The 13,763-nt window shown below is 36.6% G+C and overlaps 2 protein-coding genes across 6 annotated transcripts in view; one reads left to right on the top strand and one right to left on the bottom strand.

The window, feature by feature from the left end:
• Window positions 1–9,064, bottom strand: part of LOC115213815 (C2 domain-containing protein 5) — a 107,716-nt gene extending 98,652 nt beyond the window's left edge. For all 4 annotated transcript variants that reach the window (XM_029782698.2, XM_029782696.2, XM_029782697.2 and 1 more), the window contains exons 1-3: window positions 8,921–9,064; window positions 2,686–2,811; window positions 1,032–1,118 (exon numbers count right to left, since the gene is read on the bottom strand). In XM_029782698.2, coding sequence (XP_029638558.1) covers window positions 1,032–1,118; window positions 2,686–2,775 — 177 coding nt within the window. In that variant the 5' untranslated portion in view covers window positions 2,776–2,811; window positions 8,921–9,064. The remainder of the gene's footprint in view (window positions 1–1,031; window positions 1,119–2,685; window positions 2,812–8,920) is intronic.
• Window positions 8,996–13,763, top strand: part of LOC115213817 (FGFR1 oncogene partner 2 homolog) — a 41,381-nt gene continuing 36,613 nt past the window's right edge. Inside the window, exon 1 of one of the 2 annotated variants that reach the window (XM_029782701.2) lies at window positions 8,996–9,132. Coding sequence is in view for 1 of the 2 variants with exons in the window: in XM_029782700.2 (XP_029638560.2) it covers window positions 9,900–9,945 (46 nt within the window). In the remaining variant the exon portion in view is untranslated. Of the gene's footprint in view, window positions 9,133–9,744; window positions 9,946–13,763 lie in introns of those variants that run through there. The other variant, XM_029782700.2, reaches the window with a different exon arrangement.

Genomic DNA, 13,763 nt, shown 5'->3' with positions numbered 1-13,763 from the left:
GAAGGGCATCCAGCAGTAGAAATACTGCCAGATCAGACTGGAGCCTGGTGCAGCCTCCTGGCTTCACAGACCCTGGTAACCATCCAACCTATGTTAGCATGGAAAGTGGACATTAAATGATGATGATGATGGTCCCTCTGGCATTCCTTGATTCTTTTGCCATCTGTTGGAATCCAGTATATCAGCATTTCTATGTACCTGTTTTCACCTTTTTAACCTCTTTATCAACAATCTGATGATCATGATAATGTCATTTAAATTTTATGCTTGTTTTTAAATCCATTTTGTTATGTTATGGTCTAGGATCATGCATGGCAGTATGGTTAAGAAGCTCGCTTTGCAGCCTTGTGGTTTCAGGTTCAGACCCACTGCAAAGCACCTTGCCCCTGCCCCCAGTGTTCACAACTGCTGTCAGTTTATTTACATTCCCAAAACTTAGCAGTTCAGTCAAAATGTCTGATAGAATAACTACCAGACTTTAAAAATAAGTACTTGGGTTGGTTTATACTTTATACGTGGCACCAGCATGGGTGCTTTATATGTTCCACTAGCACAGGTGTTTTATATGTTCCACCAGCACAGGTGTTTTATATGTTCAACCAGCACAGGTGCTTTATATGTTCCACTAGCACAGGTGTTTTATATGTGGCACCAGCATGGATGCTTTATACATGATACTGACACAAGTGCTTCTTATGTGGCACCAGCATGGGTGCTTTTCATGTAGCACCAGCATAGGTACTTTTTATGTGGAACTGGCACAGATCCTTTTTCACGTGTCGCTAGCATGGACACTTTTTACACGACACCAACACTGGTGCTTGTTATATGACACCAGCACAAGGCATCCAGTTATCAAAACAATCACTTCTCAAAAACTATCTCATGCATACAAATAAGAAAAATAAAAAACAATGTGTCTGAGACATTTAATCTTTACAACACTTTTGCGGAAAAAATTAGACTTAACTATAGAAATCAATCTTGAAAAATAAATTACTTGTAAATACAATAACAAAAAAAAAATTTACCTCAAATTTAAACCAGTCTGAATTCCATTGAGGATTTAAAGATTTTCGACAGACATCAGTTTTAAAGATATCATTTCCAAAACGAACCTGAAAACAATAGAAATTAAATTTAGAAGAAAGAAAATGAAAATTATATGATAACAAAGATCAAAATTTCTCTTAATTTTTTTCTTATCTTTTACTTCTTTCAGTCACTGTACCCTGGCTAAGTTGGGGCTCTGCCTTGAAGGGTTTAGCTCATTGATTCCCAACATTGGGCATATGTCCCACCAGTGGAGCCTGGGAAAATTGTGGTGGGGCATGGTACTGTAGCTGTCAGGCACAAGATGCTCCTTAAAATGATTCACTTTCTTTTTCTTAGTCAATAATGTATTATTTTTTGGACTCAGTACTTAATAAAAGAGTTACCAGTAGATTCTTTTGTATTAAACAATTGCGATAAAATATTTAAAATAAAGTTGCTTTTTTTTCCCCAACAACTGGTGGGGCATACATTTTTCTGAAAAGTTATAGTGGGGCCTGAGAGAAAATATGTTGGGAAACACTGGTTTATCTGAAGAAATCAACCAAATTAAGACATAGGTTGTCCCAGGGCTATGGTATGATATAGATCTGCACTTTGTAAAATGTTAGCAGCTTTTGAGAGTAGGAGAATTTTCTGATCTCAGGGAGGAAACAGAAACTCAATTTATTCACACAGATTTTGCCTAAAATGAAGGCTTTGTTAGTTAATTACAATCTTGTAGAACAAAGGAAGATAATTGGCTTCAAATTTTGTCACAAGGCCAGCAATTTGGGGGGGGGAAGAGGGTAAGTTGATTATATCAACCCCAGTGTTCTACTGGTACTTTTTTAATCAACACTGAAAGGATGAAAGGTTAAGTCTATCTTGGTGGCATTTGAACTTAGAAAGTAAAGACAGATGAAATGCCACGAAGTATTTTACCTGGTGCAGTAATGATTCTGTCAATTCACTGCCTTTCTAAGGAAAATTACTAATTATTATTTCTTTATTGCCCACAAGAGGCTAAACATAGAGGGGACAAACAAGGACAGACAAGGAGATTAAGTCGATTACATTGACCCCAGTGATTAACTGGTACTTATTTAATCGACCCTGAAAAGATGAAAGGCAAAGTTGACCTCAGCGGAATTTGAACTCAGAACGTAACGGCAGACGAAATACCTATTTCTTTACTACCCACAAAGGGCTAAATACAGAGAGGACAAACGGATTAAGTCGATTATATCGACCCCAGTACGTAACTGGTACTTAATTTATCGACTCCGAAAGGATGAAAGGCAAAAATCGACCTTGGCGGAAATTGAACTCAGAACATAGCGGCAGATGAAATACCGCTAAGCATTTTGCCTGGCGTGCTAACGTTTCTGCCAGCTCGCCGCCTTTCCTAATAATTATTACTAAAAATTACTAATAATGCCAGATAAAAAGCACTTAGTCCACTCTGTAAGGTGGTTGGTGTTAGGAAGGGCATCCAGCTGTAAAGACCCTGCCAAAGCAGACAGCAAATCCTAGTGCAGTCTGCTGCCTAGCCAGCCCCTGTCAAACTGTCCAACTCATGCCAGCATTAAAAACAAGCATTAAATGATGATGATGAGATTTCTGGCAGTGAAAACATCTATAAATACTAACCTCCACAAAGGCATCTGTAAGATCACTGGCCCGGTCCATAATAGGCAAATCCCTGGCTGCCACAACTTTAACTTTCAATCGTCCAGGCATCTTCAGGTTGAATTAGTCAAGCATGATACAAAATTCCTGAAAATAAAAAAAAAAATCTTTAATTAGGTTACAATAATTATAGCTGTAAAATACTTTTTTTTAGATTGCAATAATTACAGCTTCAATTAGATTGCAATAATTTCGTATATGAAACCCCCAAACCATTCATGTTTTATAGTAAGTATAAAAGAGGTGGTTGAAAGCACAACAGTAAAGAAATAGTGTCTTCATTCTTATTCAAGAGCTACAGTTTATTACTATTAGTAACTAATTTTGTTTAAATTAATACCTCTCCATTTAACAAACTGTGCATACTTATTCCAACAATTATGTTACATAATGAATAATTAATGGATTATTATCATAATTAGTAGGCACACTTTCAAAATACTAATTATATCAATGAAAAATAAGTTTTTTCTTTATTCTGCTTTTTAATGTACACTTTCACACTCATTTTGGTTAAATCTAGAAAAAATTTACTGCATGCAAACTAATTAGAATTAATAACTTAATAATGTCTAAATAATACCTGATCACTTTAATTCGGCTTTTTTTTTTTTTGGCTTTTTTTCTAATCTGAATTTTTATTTCTATTTTGATATGTACATTATAAGAATGAAACCTAATAATGCTACTGTTGGGCATGTGCCCGTTTAATGCCAACAAGTAGTATGTGGTCTGCTGGGGTTCTCTATATAATCATAATGAATTTCGAAATTATATTAATAGTTGTGATACCCGTGCTGGTGGCACGTAAAAAGCACCATCCGAACGTGGCTGATGCCAGCACTGCCTTGACTGGCGTCCATGCTGGTGGCATGTAAAAAGCACCATCTGAATGTGGCCGATGCCAGTTCCGCCTTGACTGGCATCCATGCCAGTGGCACGTAAAAAGCACCAACCGATCATGACCGTTGCCAGCCTCCTCGGGTCCCTGTGCCGGTGGCACGTAAAAAGCACCCACTACACTCACAGAGTGGTTGGTGTTATGAAGGGCATCCAGCTGTAGAAACACTGCCAGATCAGACTGGAGCCTGGTGCAGCCTCCTGGCTTCCCAGACCCCGGTCGAACCGTCTAACCCATGCTAGCACGGAAAACAGACGTTAAACGATGATGATTAATATCATCATAATCATTTTCATACTGAAATGGGTTGGACTGCTTGACAGGAACTGGCAAGACCTGGGGCTGCACCAGGTTCTATAATCTGTTTTGGCTTGATGCCTTTCCTAATGCCAACCCCTTTACATAGTGTACTGGGTACTTTTCATGTGGTACCATCACCAGTGCTTTTTACATGACACCAGCACCCATACCAATGCTTTTTTTACCTGGCACCTTGGTTTTAAACCAACCCACCAAAACAAAATTGATATCCAATATCGATTAACATAAAAAAAAAAAACAACATATGGACTAATCGAAATCATAAGAGAATAAACTGAGACAGCCTCATCATCACCATTGTTTTAGCATCCATTTTTTCCATAGGTAAGACAGAATTTATTGAGGTAAATTGTCTATGGTTGGATGCCTTACTTCTGCCAATAACATCCATTACCAAGTAAGGTATTATTTCCACCACTATCACCTAACTGCTTTCTTATATTGCTTCTCTGATCCCTTCTAGTGTCACAGACTCAGAGAACTCTTAAGATTCAAATCAGTTTAATAACATTGATTCACTTTGTAAATCTATCAAAAATTGTAAGCTACCAGAGAAATAAATCAAGGCTTTGACAACATATGATGTACGCTGTTTACATTAGTTGGACTGGTGCCCTCATCTTGATTGCTGCTTTCACAACATTACAGCCTTCTTCAAGTGTCTTGTGATTCACCCTAGTGCCTTGCCTGGGAGTGAACTCCGAATCACTAGGTGACTGCACTGCATTAACCAATGCTTTTATCAACTATGCTATGCCCTTAGATAGTGACAGAGTGAATTTTTAAAGCTTATAAGCCTCTATTGATGCTTTATGCTGACTCCATACTGATTGGATAATACAATTCTATATTTGAGATGAGGAATTTATGTTATGTACATAATGTATATAATAATAAACAGTATACATAATATAAATTCCTTATGTAAAAAATATAGAATTGTATGAACAGCATAGGAGTTATACACAAGCCCTTAGAAGCCGGATTATCATCATTGAGATTAAACTGCTTGACTTGCACAAATTCTTTCAATTATAGTTCATTTTCAACAGGTGAAATAGTACATTTACAGAATGACAAGAGGGGAACTCTTTTACAGCAGATGTGATAATGACCTGGCACTTGTTTACTACCACAGTCTCTGTTGCTGTGTGGTGATGGCTTGTGTGCTCCACTGACCCAGAGAGCTATATTAGTAGAGCACCAGCTCCTGATAGGGCCTTACATGCTGGACAGGTCAAAGGATAGAGGCCAGACTAATATGGATCACCTCTTTCCAAAATTAATAAAGGGTTTGTGTCGGGCCAATACCCCTACCTTGAAAAAAGCAAAATTACAGAAGCATTGATGGCAATTGAAAACCAGCAAGACCTGGGAGGGGAAGGTCTTATGTGGTGCAGCAAAAGCCAAAAGGAAGCTGCAAGGTCAACTCCCCTTCTGACTACCAGAACAACCCAAAGTTGAAAACAATGGAGAAAAGTCATTGATGACCTTTGTGCCATAAGAACCAAAGGGCTTAATTAAAATATTTGTTGTTTAATCCCAAAATGGCCCAAACACAGCTACGCATAATCAAAGGCATTCCAGCCACAACTATCCCATTTATTTTTATTTACACACAGAAAATAATCATCCAATGTATCTCTTTTCAAAGGTAGCATGTGAAGTGGAGATCTGACTTCTAATTTAGCTTGCCAAACATGATTGCCTCATCTTTTTTTTTTTAATATTTCAGACATAGTGTATCCAAGATTGGACTATGTCCATTTTTAAGTTGGAGAAAATTTGGTTGATAATTTACAGCAGGTTGAGCAAACACTTGGATATCAGTTAGGTGACAAACAGGGATAGCTTATAAGATACACTGCTGTAGATCTGTTGAGCTTGTACTAGCAATATTTACCCTGCCTGTCTCCAGATGATTGCACTAGGGACCACAACCATCAACGGAGACTTTAATGTATGAAAACAACCCTCCCAACAATGTTGACACAATATGCCTTAGCAAATACTAAATAAACCCAATGCAGCTAAACATTCATGGCACTGAGTACAATAAGATATCTCAAAGCAAAAGAAAATCTACATGTTCAGAGTGCTTGGCTGCTTACATGCATTCAAATACTTATCCCTGTTGTGCAGGTCAATTCAAGCAGAGCCAACTGAAGCCTTATTAATGTCACACTACCATCGCTTATACCTCTCTTTCCTTCAGTAGCTTTCACAGGATTCCACCCCCACCTAGTCTATTTATTCCTTCTTGTGTTCTTTCTTTTCACATCTGTCCATATTTACAGCCCCAGACCCAACTACAGGACCCACTCTATCACCTTTTGACCTCTGATTTTCCTGTTTTCTCAAACCTTCCACAAATCCCTTTCCCTGCCATACTCCACCATTCTCTCTTCTTACCATCCCTCGTCCCTTTGCACAGGATTATTGTTCACTCTCACATCTGTTCTTCAGTTATAGGGACCACTTTAGGGCCTTAGCCTTGCAAGTTACAAGCTGATCATCACCAGTGCTGGTGCCACAAAAAAGGCATCCAGTACATTTTGTATAGTGGATGGTGTTAGGAATGGCATCCAGCCATTGAAACCATGCTAAAATAGGCATTGGTGCATGATGCAGTCCTCTGACTCAGACCCTGTCCAAACTGCCCAACACAAGCCAGCATGGGAGCTGGATGTTAAATGATGATGATAAGGAGGAGGATTAGTGCAAAACTGATACTGTACTACATTAAAAGACTACAATTGAAGAACACAATACAACACATAAATATACTAGTTGTCAATTCTTACAAACCACTGAACAATCACAATTAGAAAAGAAAAAAAAAAACATATAAATCCTATTTTTCGTTTGTGACTTAATCTTAAACAGTTTGATTTTAACATTGACTCAATCACCAGGCTATATGAACAGTGTGGATACTTGCCAACAGAGAAGCTTTTATAATAAAAACCTTATATGTTGCAATTTGGGAGCATAGAAATTAACCCAGATGTGGCACTTCATCAAAAAAATATGATGTAATTTTATTTGCTAATTCAATTAGCAAATAAAATTACATCATATTTGGACTTAGCATCAAATTATTTAAAATAGGTAATGGTTTCTTTTCGGGGAAAGAAGGGTTGTTGTTTTTTGTGAAATGGAGGGTTATTAACGATTGAATCATAACCAAAATCATTCGTTGTATAGGCAGGGAAAATCGTGTTGACAGATGTTTAAACCCAAGTTAGCCATGATCAAACAGATCTATGATCAAAAGGGCATTCCAATCGTAACTGCTTTATCGATAATTCTGTGTATCTAGGACTATATTAGCTAACTCGTCATTCTACCCTATCTTTTTTAAAGACGATCTGGTGAAAATGTAAAGTAAATTTCGCTGGTATTTCTAACAGGTGGAGCGATAACGTAGAGGGTTTCTCATCAGATTGCCTGTCTTATAATTATATATAAGGGAAATGGGGTACCGTGACAGACTTACTATTTCAAACGATTAATCAGACGGTTCCAATTCAGAATTGAAACTTGGTTATATGCTTTGGGTTTGCATCACAACTAGGAAAACAAAAATTCTTCAGACATGACTCTTTGAATTTATGTGAGAGTGAAAGAGGGAAATTGTGATGTTCATCCTATTCCGAATCTTAAAGCGATAGATTCTAGCCACAATTATAAAGTAGATTGCGAACTCGATGCGTTGAAAACTTACACTACCCTCCTCCAATCATTTTTTTTTCTTCCCTTAGAAAATGTCTTTTTTTTTCTTTCTGGAAGGTGGGTGTCTATTGCCAATTATATCGTTCATCATTATATTGGTGACATTCATTTATTGGACGCATGAAGGAATTGAACCCAAACGTTAATAACAATACGAATATTTAAAGAGTATGTTTTGTTTTTTTTTCCAGATTTAACCATTTGATCTGTACGTAGTCTGCAACACATCCACACACCAGGAGTTTTGACAATTCTGTATTAATTTAAAGGAAAGTCAGCTATCGTCAATACGTGAAGAGGTACGCGAAAGTTCGTTTGAAACGGACGAAAATTGCTAATAATATAATATTTATTTCCATAAAATATATTCTTTCCTCAGCTATTCGGAAGCCACTAGAGAAATACTTCTATGAACATATACAAAAAGGGTGGTGTGTATGTATGTGTATATATATATATATATATGTGTGTGTGTGTGTGTATATATATATATAATCAAAGTAGCAACATTATAAGCTTTAACTATATTCAGTTTAAAATTTAGGACTGCATCTAGATATTTCCATAAATTGGTTTTCAAACAAGCCTGAACAGAGGATTTTTTTTTTTTTTCAATATATACATAGTATGTACAGAGGAAGATAGCAAACGGATCAATAATACAGAAGACACTCGTGCTTAGTACAGCACTAGCAGGCAGCATTTGGGTGTTCGAAAAATTAAAATAGCAAAGAAAATATTTAAAATGCAATAGACATATTCAGAAATACAGAACTGAAATAATTAAACCTCATTAAAAAGCGAAGAAAATGAAAGTGCCATTCAACATTTTCTAAACAATCCGCAATAATATCATACCTTTAAACGTCAGCTTGAATATAAAGCTGCATATATTAGAATGTATATGTATATATATATAAATCTAGTTAGAGAAAGAGACATGGAAATTATCGTTAAAGTTTGGAAATGTAGCAACATTTTGAATTTAATTAAGAGATATTTTTTTAACAGAAAAAAAAAGGTATTTTACGAAGGACCCCCCTCCTCCTCTCCCTTGGAAATTAGTACCGAGAGAATCGGTTTTCTGCGGATGGAGTGTAGAAAATGTATGACAGCGTAAGACAAGAGAGACGATTAGTTCGAATGATGAAGCTATGAAGAGACGTTTAGAACGTCTCTGTAAAGGAGAATGTTATTTCGCTGGCGCCTGGCTTAGCTGGAGTTTTGTTTGATACTTACACTAGCTTTTAACGTCACCACGGTTTGGATCCATGCTGAATGTACCTCCCGTCGAAAGAGACTTCCATCCGATCACATTACCACATCGACACTGCCACACTCGGTTGTCTCCCCCTTGGTTTACGTAGTTTTTTCGAAGGGAAAAAAATTTTGTTTTTGTTTGTCCGAGACAAAAGTAATTCATCTGGGGAAAGGTACAAAAAAATCGAAAGGTAAGTGGTTCATACGTGTGTTTATATATCTATCTATGTGTTAAGTGTTGTGGAAAATTGTTGTTTATGTTGTCTGTAATAAAAGGGAAATAGGATGTTGGTAAGGGTAAGCTACGTTTGCGTTCTGTAATGGCACGAGGCTTTAAAGGCAGAAGAAGTACAGCAGAAAATTAGCAAATAAAAAGGAGTGGATTATGGAGTTTATTGTCTTATATGAACCAATAATTGATGTTTATATGCGTGGTTGTTGAGTTTTAATAATAATACTGACCTATAGGAATATAAGGGCAAAGTTTTAAGCTAAAATTATTGAAACAGTGTGTCATCTGTTTGCCATGTCAGTGACAGACTGTGAGAAACAGGAACAAAAAGAAAACAAAATAACGAAGAATATCGAGGGATTTATGCGGTTTGAAAACCGTTATTGCCAAGGAATTGTTTGTCTGGCATCGACAATAACTTAATAACCTTTTCATCGTTTGGCTCGAGTTAGAATCTCGTGTACCAAGGTATGATCTCTACTTCGTTGTTTGTTTTTGTTTTGACTGTCTCTATTATTATTATTATTATTTATCTTTTTTTTCATTTCGAAGTAAATAATACCATTCCAACGTTTATTGCTGCGCAGCTGGCACCAAATAATCAATCGTTACGCAAATAGTGTTCTTTAAGACTGTATATATATATAAAAATCAACTCATTTCATACTCATTCTTCAATTGTTCTGTGACCAGGATAGTCAAAAGCTAAAGCTCTTGTAATGGTCAATGCCAAATTTTGGTGGTAGCTCAAACGGAACACTGAGAATGGCAGGTTTGTTAAATTGTTATACTATAATAATGTAGTCTTTAATATGAACGCAGTGTATTAGATTTATAAAGGAAGAGAGATGGAATGTTATGAATTTCACATTTTCTTTCAAACTTGGCGTCATCAAATTGAAATGGCTACAAGTGGGAATTGAAACTAGGATAGTTAGAGCTATAATAATCATTATAACGAAAACAATTGTTTATGTAGACAATTGTGCACCTGAGCACTGTATACAATAATTTTAGTATTATAAAATCTTTCTTCTTTTTTTTTTTAAGGAAGGAGAAAGGGGAAAGATTTAATATTCATGCAATTTTTGGGGGTTAGTCACATAATGTTTGTCGGAGATTAATGTACTCGTATAATTTGACTATGCTGGTGTTTATTTGATTGGTCCCACCAGGATGCAATTGAACGTTGACATCGATACGTTCGGGACTAGTGCCTTCTTAAGGTATGGGACACACTCTAGGCAGTTGCTCAGGGACCTTCATGGGTTTAGGGGCCCAATTCAGATCCGTGTATGATGTGGCCTGCTGTCAATTAATAAATACTATAAGGCTCGTTTGCCAACGGGCTTATAATGCAGGTAAAACGGGTATGTTTTGGGTCATATATGTAAAAAAAATCAATAATAAGAATAATATAATCACTAATATCGTTGTTGTTGTATGTTGTAATCTGTATTTTCTTTTAAGTTAGTAATACTATATTTTAACTCTTATTGCCGATTCCTTGGGAGTCAGTCCTAGCCAAAGACAACTGTTTACGAGGGTTAATTTAAAACTGATAAAGATTGAAGTTAACGTTGAGATTATTTACATCTTAGATAGCTTCCTTTTCTCTTTTTCTCTCGAGTTGTTTGTGTGTGTGTTTTTCTTTTTTAACCTCTGTAAACAAGAGAATTGTCGATGCGTTCCAAGCACCCCTATATACTATTCTTTGCAATTAAGGAACCTTATAAGGCCAGAATCAGTATTTCGCAGAACTTCATCCAAATTCAGAATTTCTTGTTAATAGTATGAATAAATCTCTCAAATGACTGTATCCGTCTAAGGAGTGTGTCGAAATTTCTCGAAAAACACTTTGGGTCCCCTTGAGATGAAAGGAATTGTGAATTGCTTAGAAACCAATTAGTACACTAGTATATTTCTTGGTACTAGTACCTATTTCTTTTCTTTCTATATCTATCTCCTTTGCTCTTGAAATTTTATATTTTTTAAATTTTTAATGGTGATTCTGTTGCATTTTTACATGTATGTATATATATATATATCTGTGTGTGTATGTGTATAAAATTAAAGTTGCCGAGAGAGCACACGTTATGTGTAAACAGTTTGCTTATAGTACAAGCTGTTGGCGTTATAATTTGTCATTCAAGTCGTGACAGCTTTGTATTTATAATTCTATTTGCATCTAATCTAGGATGGCTTACAGGAATATGCCAGATTAGCTCCCAAAGTGCCAAGCTTTTGTGAAATGTGTCGTGCTTCGTCGACATCTGTTGTAATTTGAACAGATTACACGTATTCTATCTAGGTGTTACTATTTTAAGGCTGCTTTAGTCGGGACATTCTTTCTTTAATAGCTATCTTGATTCTTTTGTGTTAATTCTTCCACTCAAAAGAAGTAGTTTTAGGTTTGAGATGACTAACACCTCTGACTTAACGATGTATATTAGTCTTGATATTCCTGTGAAGTGTTTGGGTTTTAGAATGTTAACAGAATTACTGTGTTAGAATGTTAGAAGAAGGAACTGGAGAGAATTCCATCGGCATTACTGCCAGAATTGTGACAGGCAAATCGAAAGACCAAAGTCTTCGACGAGGTGACAGTGCTTAATATAACGTTTTCTAATTTTGGCACAGAGCCAGCAAGTTGAGGGGAAGGAATTACTCGATATTAAACAATCCAGTATTTGACCGTACTTTATTTTATCGGCCTCGAAAGGATGAAAAGTAAAGTTGGCTTCGGCGGGATTTGAACTCAGAATGTATTAGAAAGGTTTATTAAGTTGATATTATTTTCGAAAACTGTTACTTCTAGGTAGTTTGGGTTTGCAAATTTTTGTTTTAAGACAATTTTAAAACTTCTAATTTACTGGGAGCTGGCACAGTAATGCTCCAACTCCAACACTGGATCCCCAGAAAATGAGACATTGACTGAAAAAGCCGGACCTGCTTTCTTCAGTTCGGCTTCCGTTCTTATCAACTCCTATGGTCACGAATGTTGGTTAATGACTGAAAAACTAAGATCACGAATGCAAGGAGCCTATATGGGGTTCGTCTGAAGGGTTTCTAGAATAACATTACTCGACAGGGTGCACAGCTAAGAGATCATAGTCTCTCCAGGTCGAGCTGCTTCTCCGCAGTTAGAGGTCACAGTTTCTTTACTGCGGACATGTGATTAGAATGTCGCAGGAAAAAATTGCAAGACAAATTCTTTAAGCAGGGCCTGCTGGCATGGAGACCTAGGTTTAGCTCACGAGTGAGGTGGTTGTATAATATCTATAGTCTCAGCTGGTCAGCTTGGAAATGCAGTCGGCAACCGTAATGACGGTTGCTTCTGATACGATCATATGGAGGAGGTGCCTGAAAACTCTATCCAAACAACCCTCCTAGGGTTAGCGGGCGGAGAATGTGGGTGGATGAATTTACTGGGAATGGAATAAGAGAACAGTTATTCGATATTAGAATACTTTCACCTTGAATCTTCATTATTTTATTCATAAATTCTGCAACAAATAGGGTCCAATGCTAACGGGGAAGTATCTTCGTGGTGGTTCATTCTACTAGAAATCGCAGTCAAATCTCCCCCAAATCACTCCCAAACTTCTTTTTTAAAAATGGACACATCTGGTAATGTAGTTGTATGTACACTGTCTACAAAATGACTGGATGGTCATGGCAGGTTTACACAGGTTAAAAAAAACAAACAACTTGACTTGGGACTAACCAACAACTAGTAAGATGACAAACGAACATTGTCACTCTACCAGCTAGAAATAGCAGCCAATTTTATTTCAGATTATGCTTTATTGCTCTTAAAAAATAGCAGGACTGTCACTTTTGAAGCCTCTCATCATGTCTCTGCTTCATCATAGCTAACCTTTGGTTAAACAAGTAGAAATCTGTCCATATTAAAATGTTTCATAATGTTTATGTTCATTCATATTTATCTTCTTTCACCTACATTTCTAGTTTGGAGAATCATGAACTTCTAGTTATTCTTCCATTTCATCTTCCAAAACTTTGCTGTGGCCCCCTCTTATTTTTTCCCCCCAATTCCTTTGCTAAGTTCTTCATTTTCTCTTTAAGTACTTTAAGCTTTTAGCATTTAAACAGGCCATATCTGGCCTAAATATTCTACAAGTTTTATGTTCAAATTGACCAGATCCAGCCTCTCACACTTACTCTACAATGTCATTCTAAAAATAAACAATCACATCATAGAAATCCCAAAGTTACAAGATGGTGCATAATTAATTCAAAACACTGTGAATAAATAAGCATTACATTTGACAGAGTTATCTGAATGCTAAAAGGTTAAACATTTCACCATGTACATCAAAAGTGAAAGTAAACTATGTTTACCTGAGTTATATTTGTTCTACTATATTATTATTGATTGACTTTAATCATAATGTACATGTATACATTCAGCCATGTAGTAAGTACACACAGCCATGCCTGTGTGGCCATGTGGTTAGAAGCTTGCTTCCCAACCACATGGTTTTGGGGTCAGTCCCACTGCATGGCACTTGGGCAAGTATCTTCTACAGCAGCCCTGGGCCCGGGACCAGTGCTAGGAAGTGTGGG

This window comes from Octopus sinensis, linkage group LG7 (genome assembly GCF_006345805.1).
Source record: "Octopus sinensis linkage group LG7, ASM634580v1, whole genome shotgun sequence".
NCBI classification, from domain to species: Eukaryota; Metazoa; Mollusca; class Cephalopoda; order Octopoda; family Octopodidae; genus Octopus; species Octopus sinensis.
The sequence above is the reverse complement of the archived record's forward strand: the minus strand, read 5'-3'. Positions and strand labels throughout refer to the sequence as shown.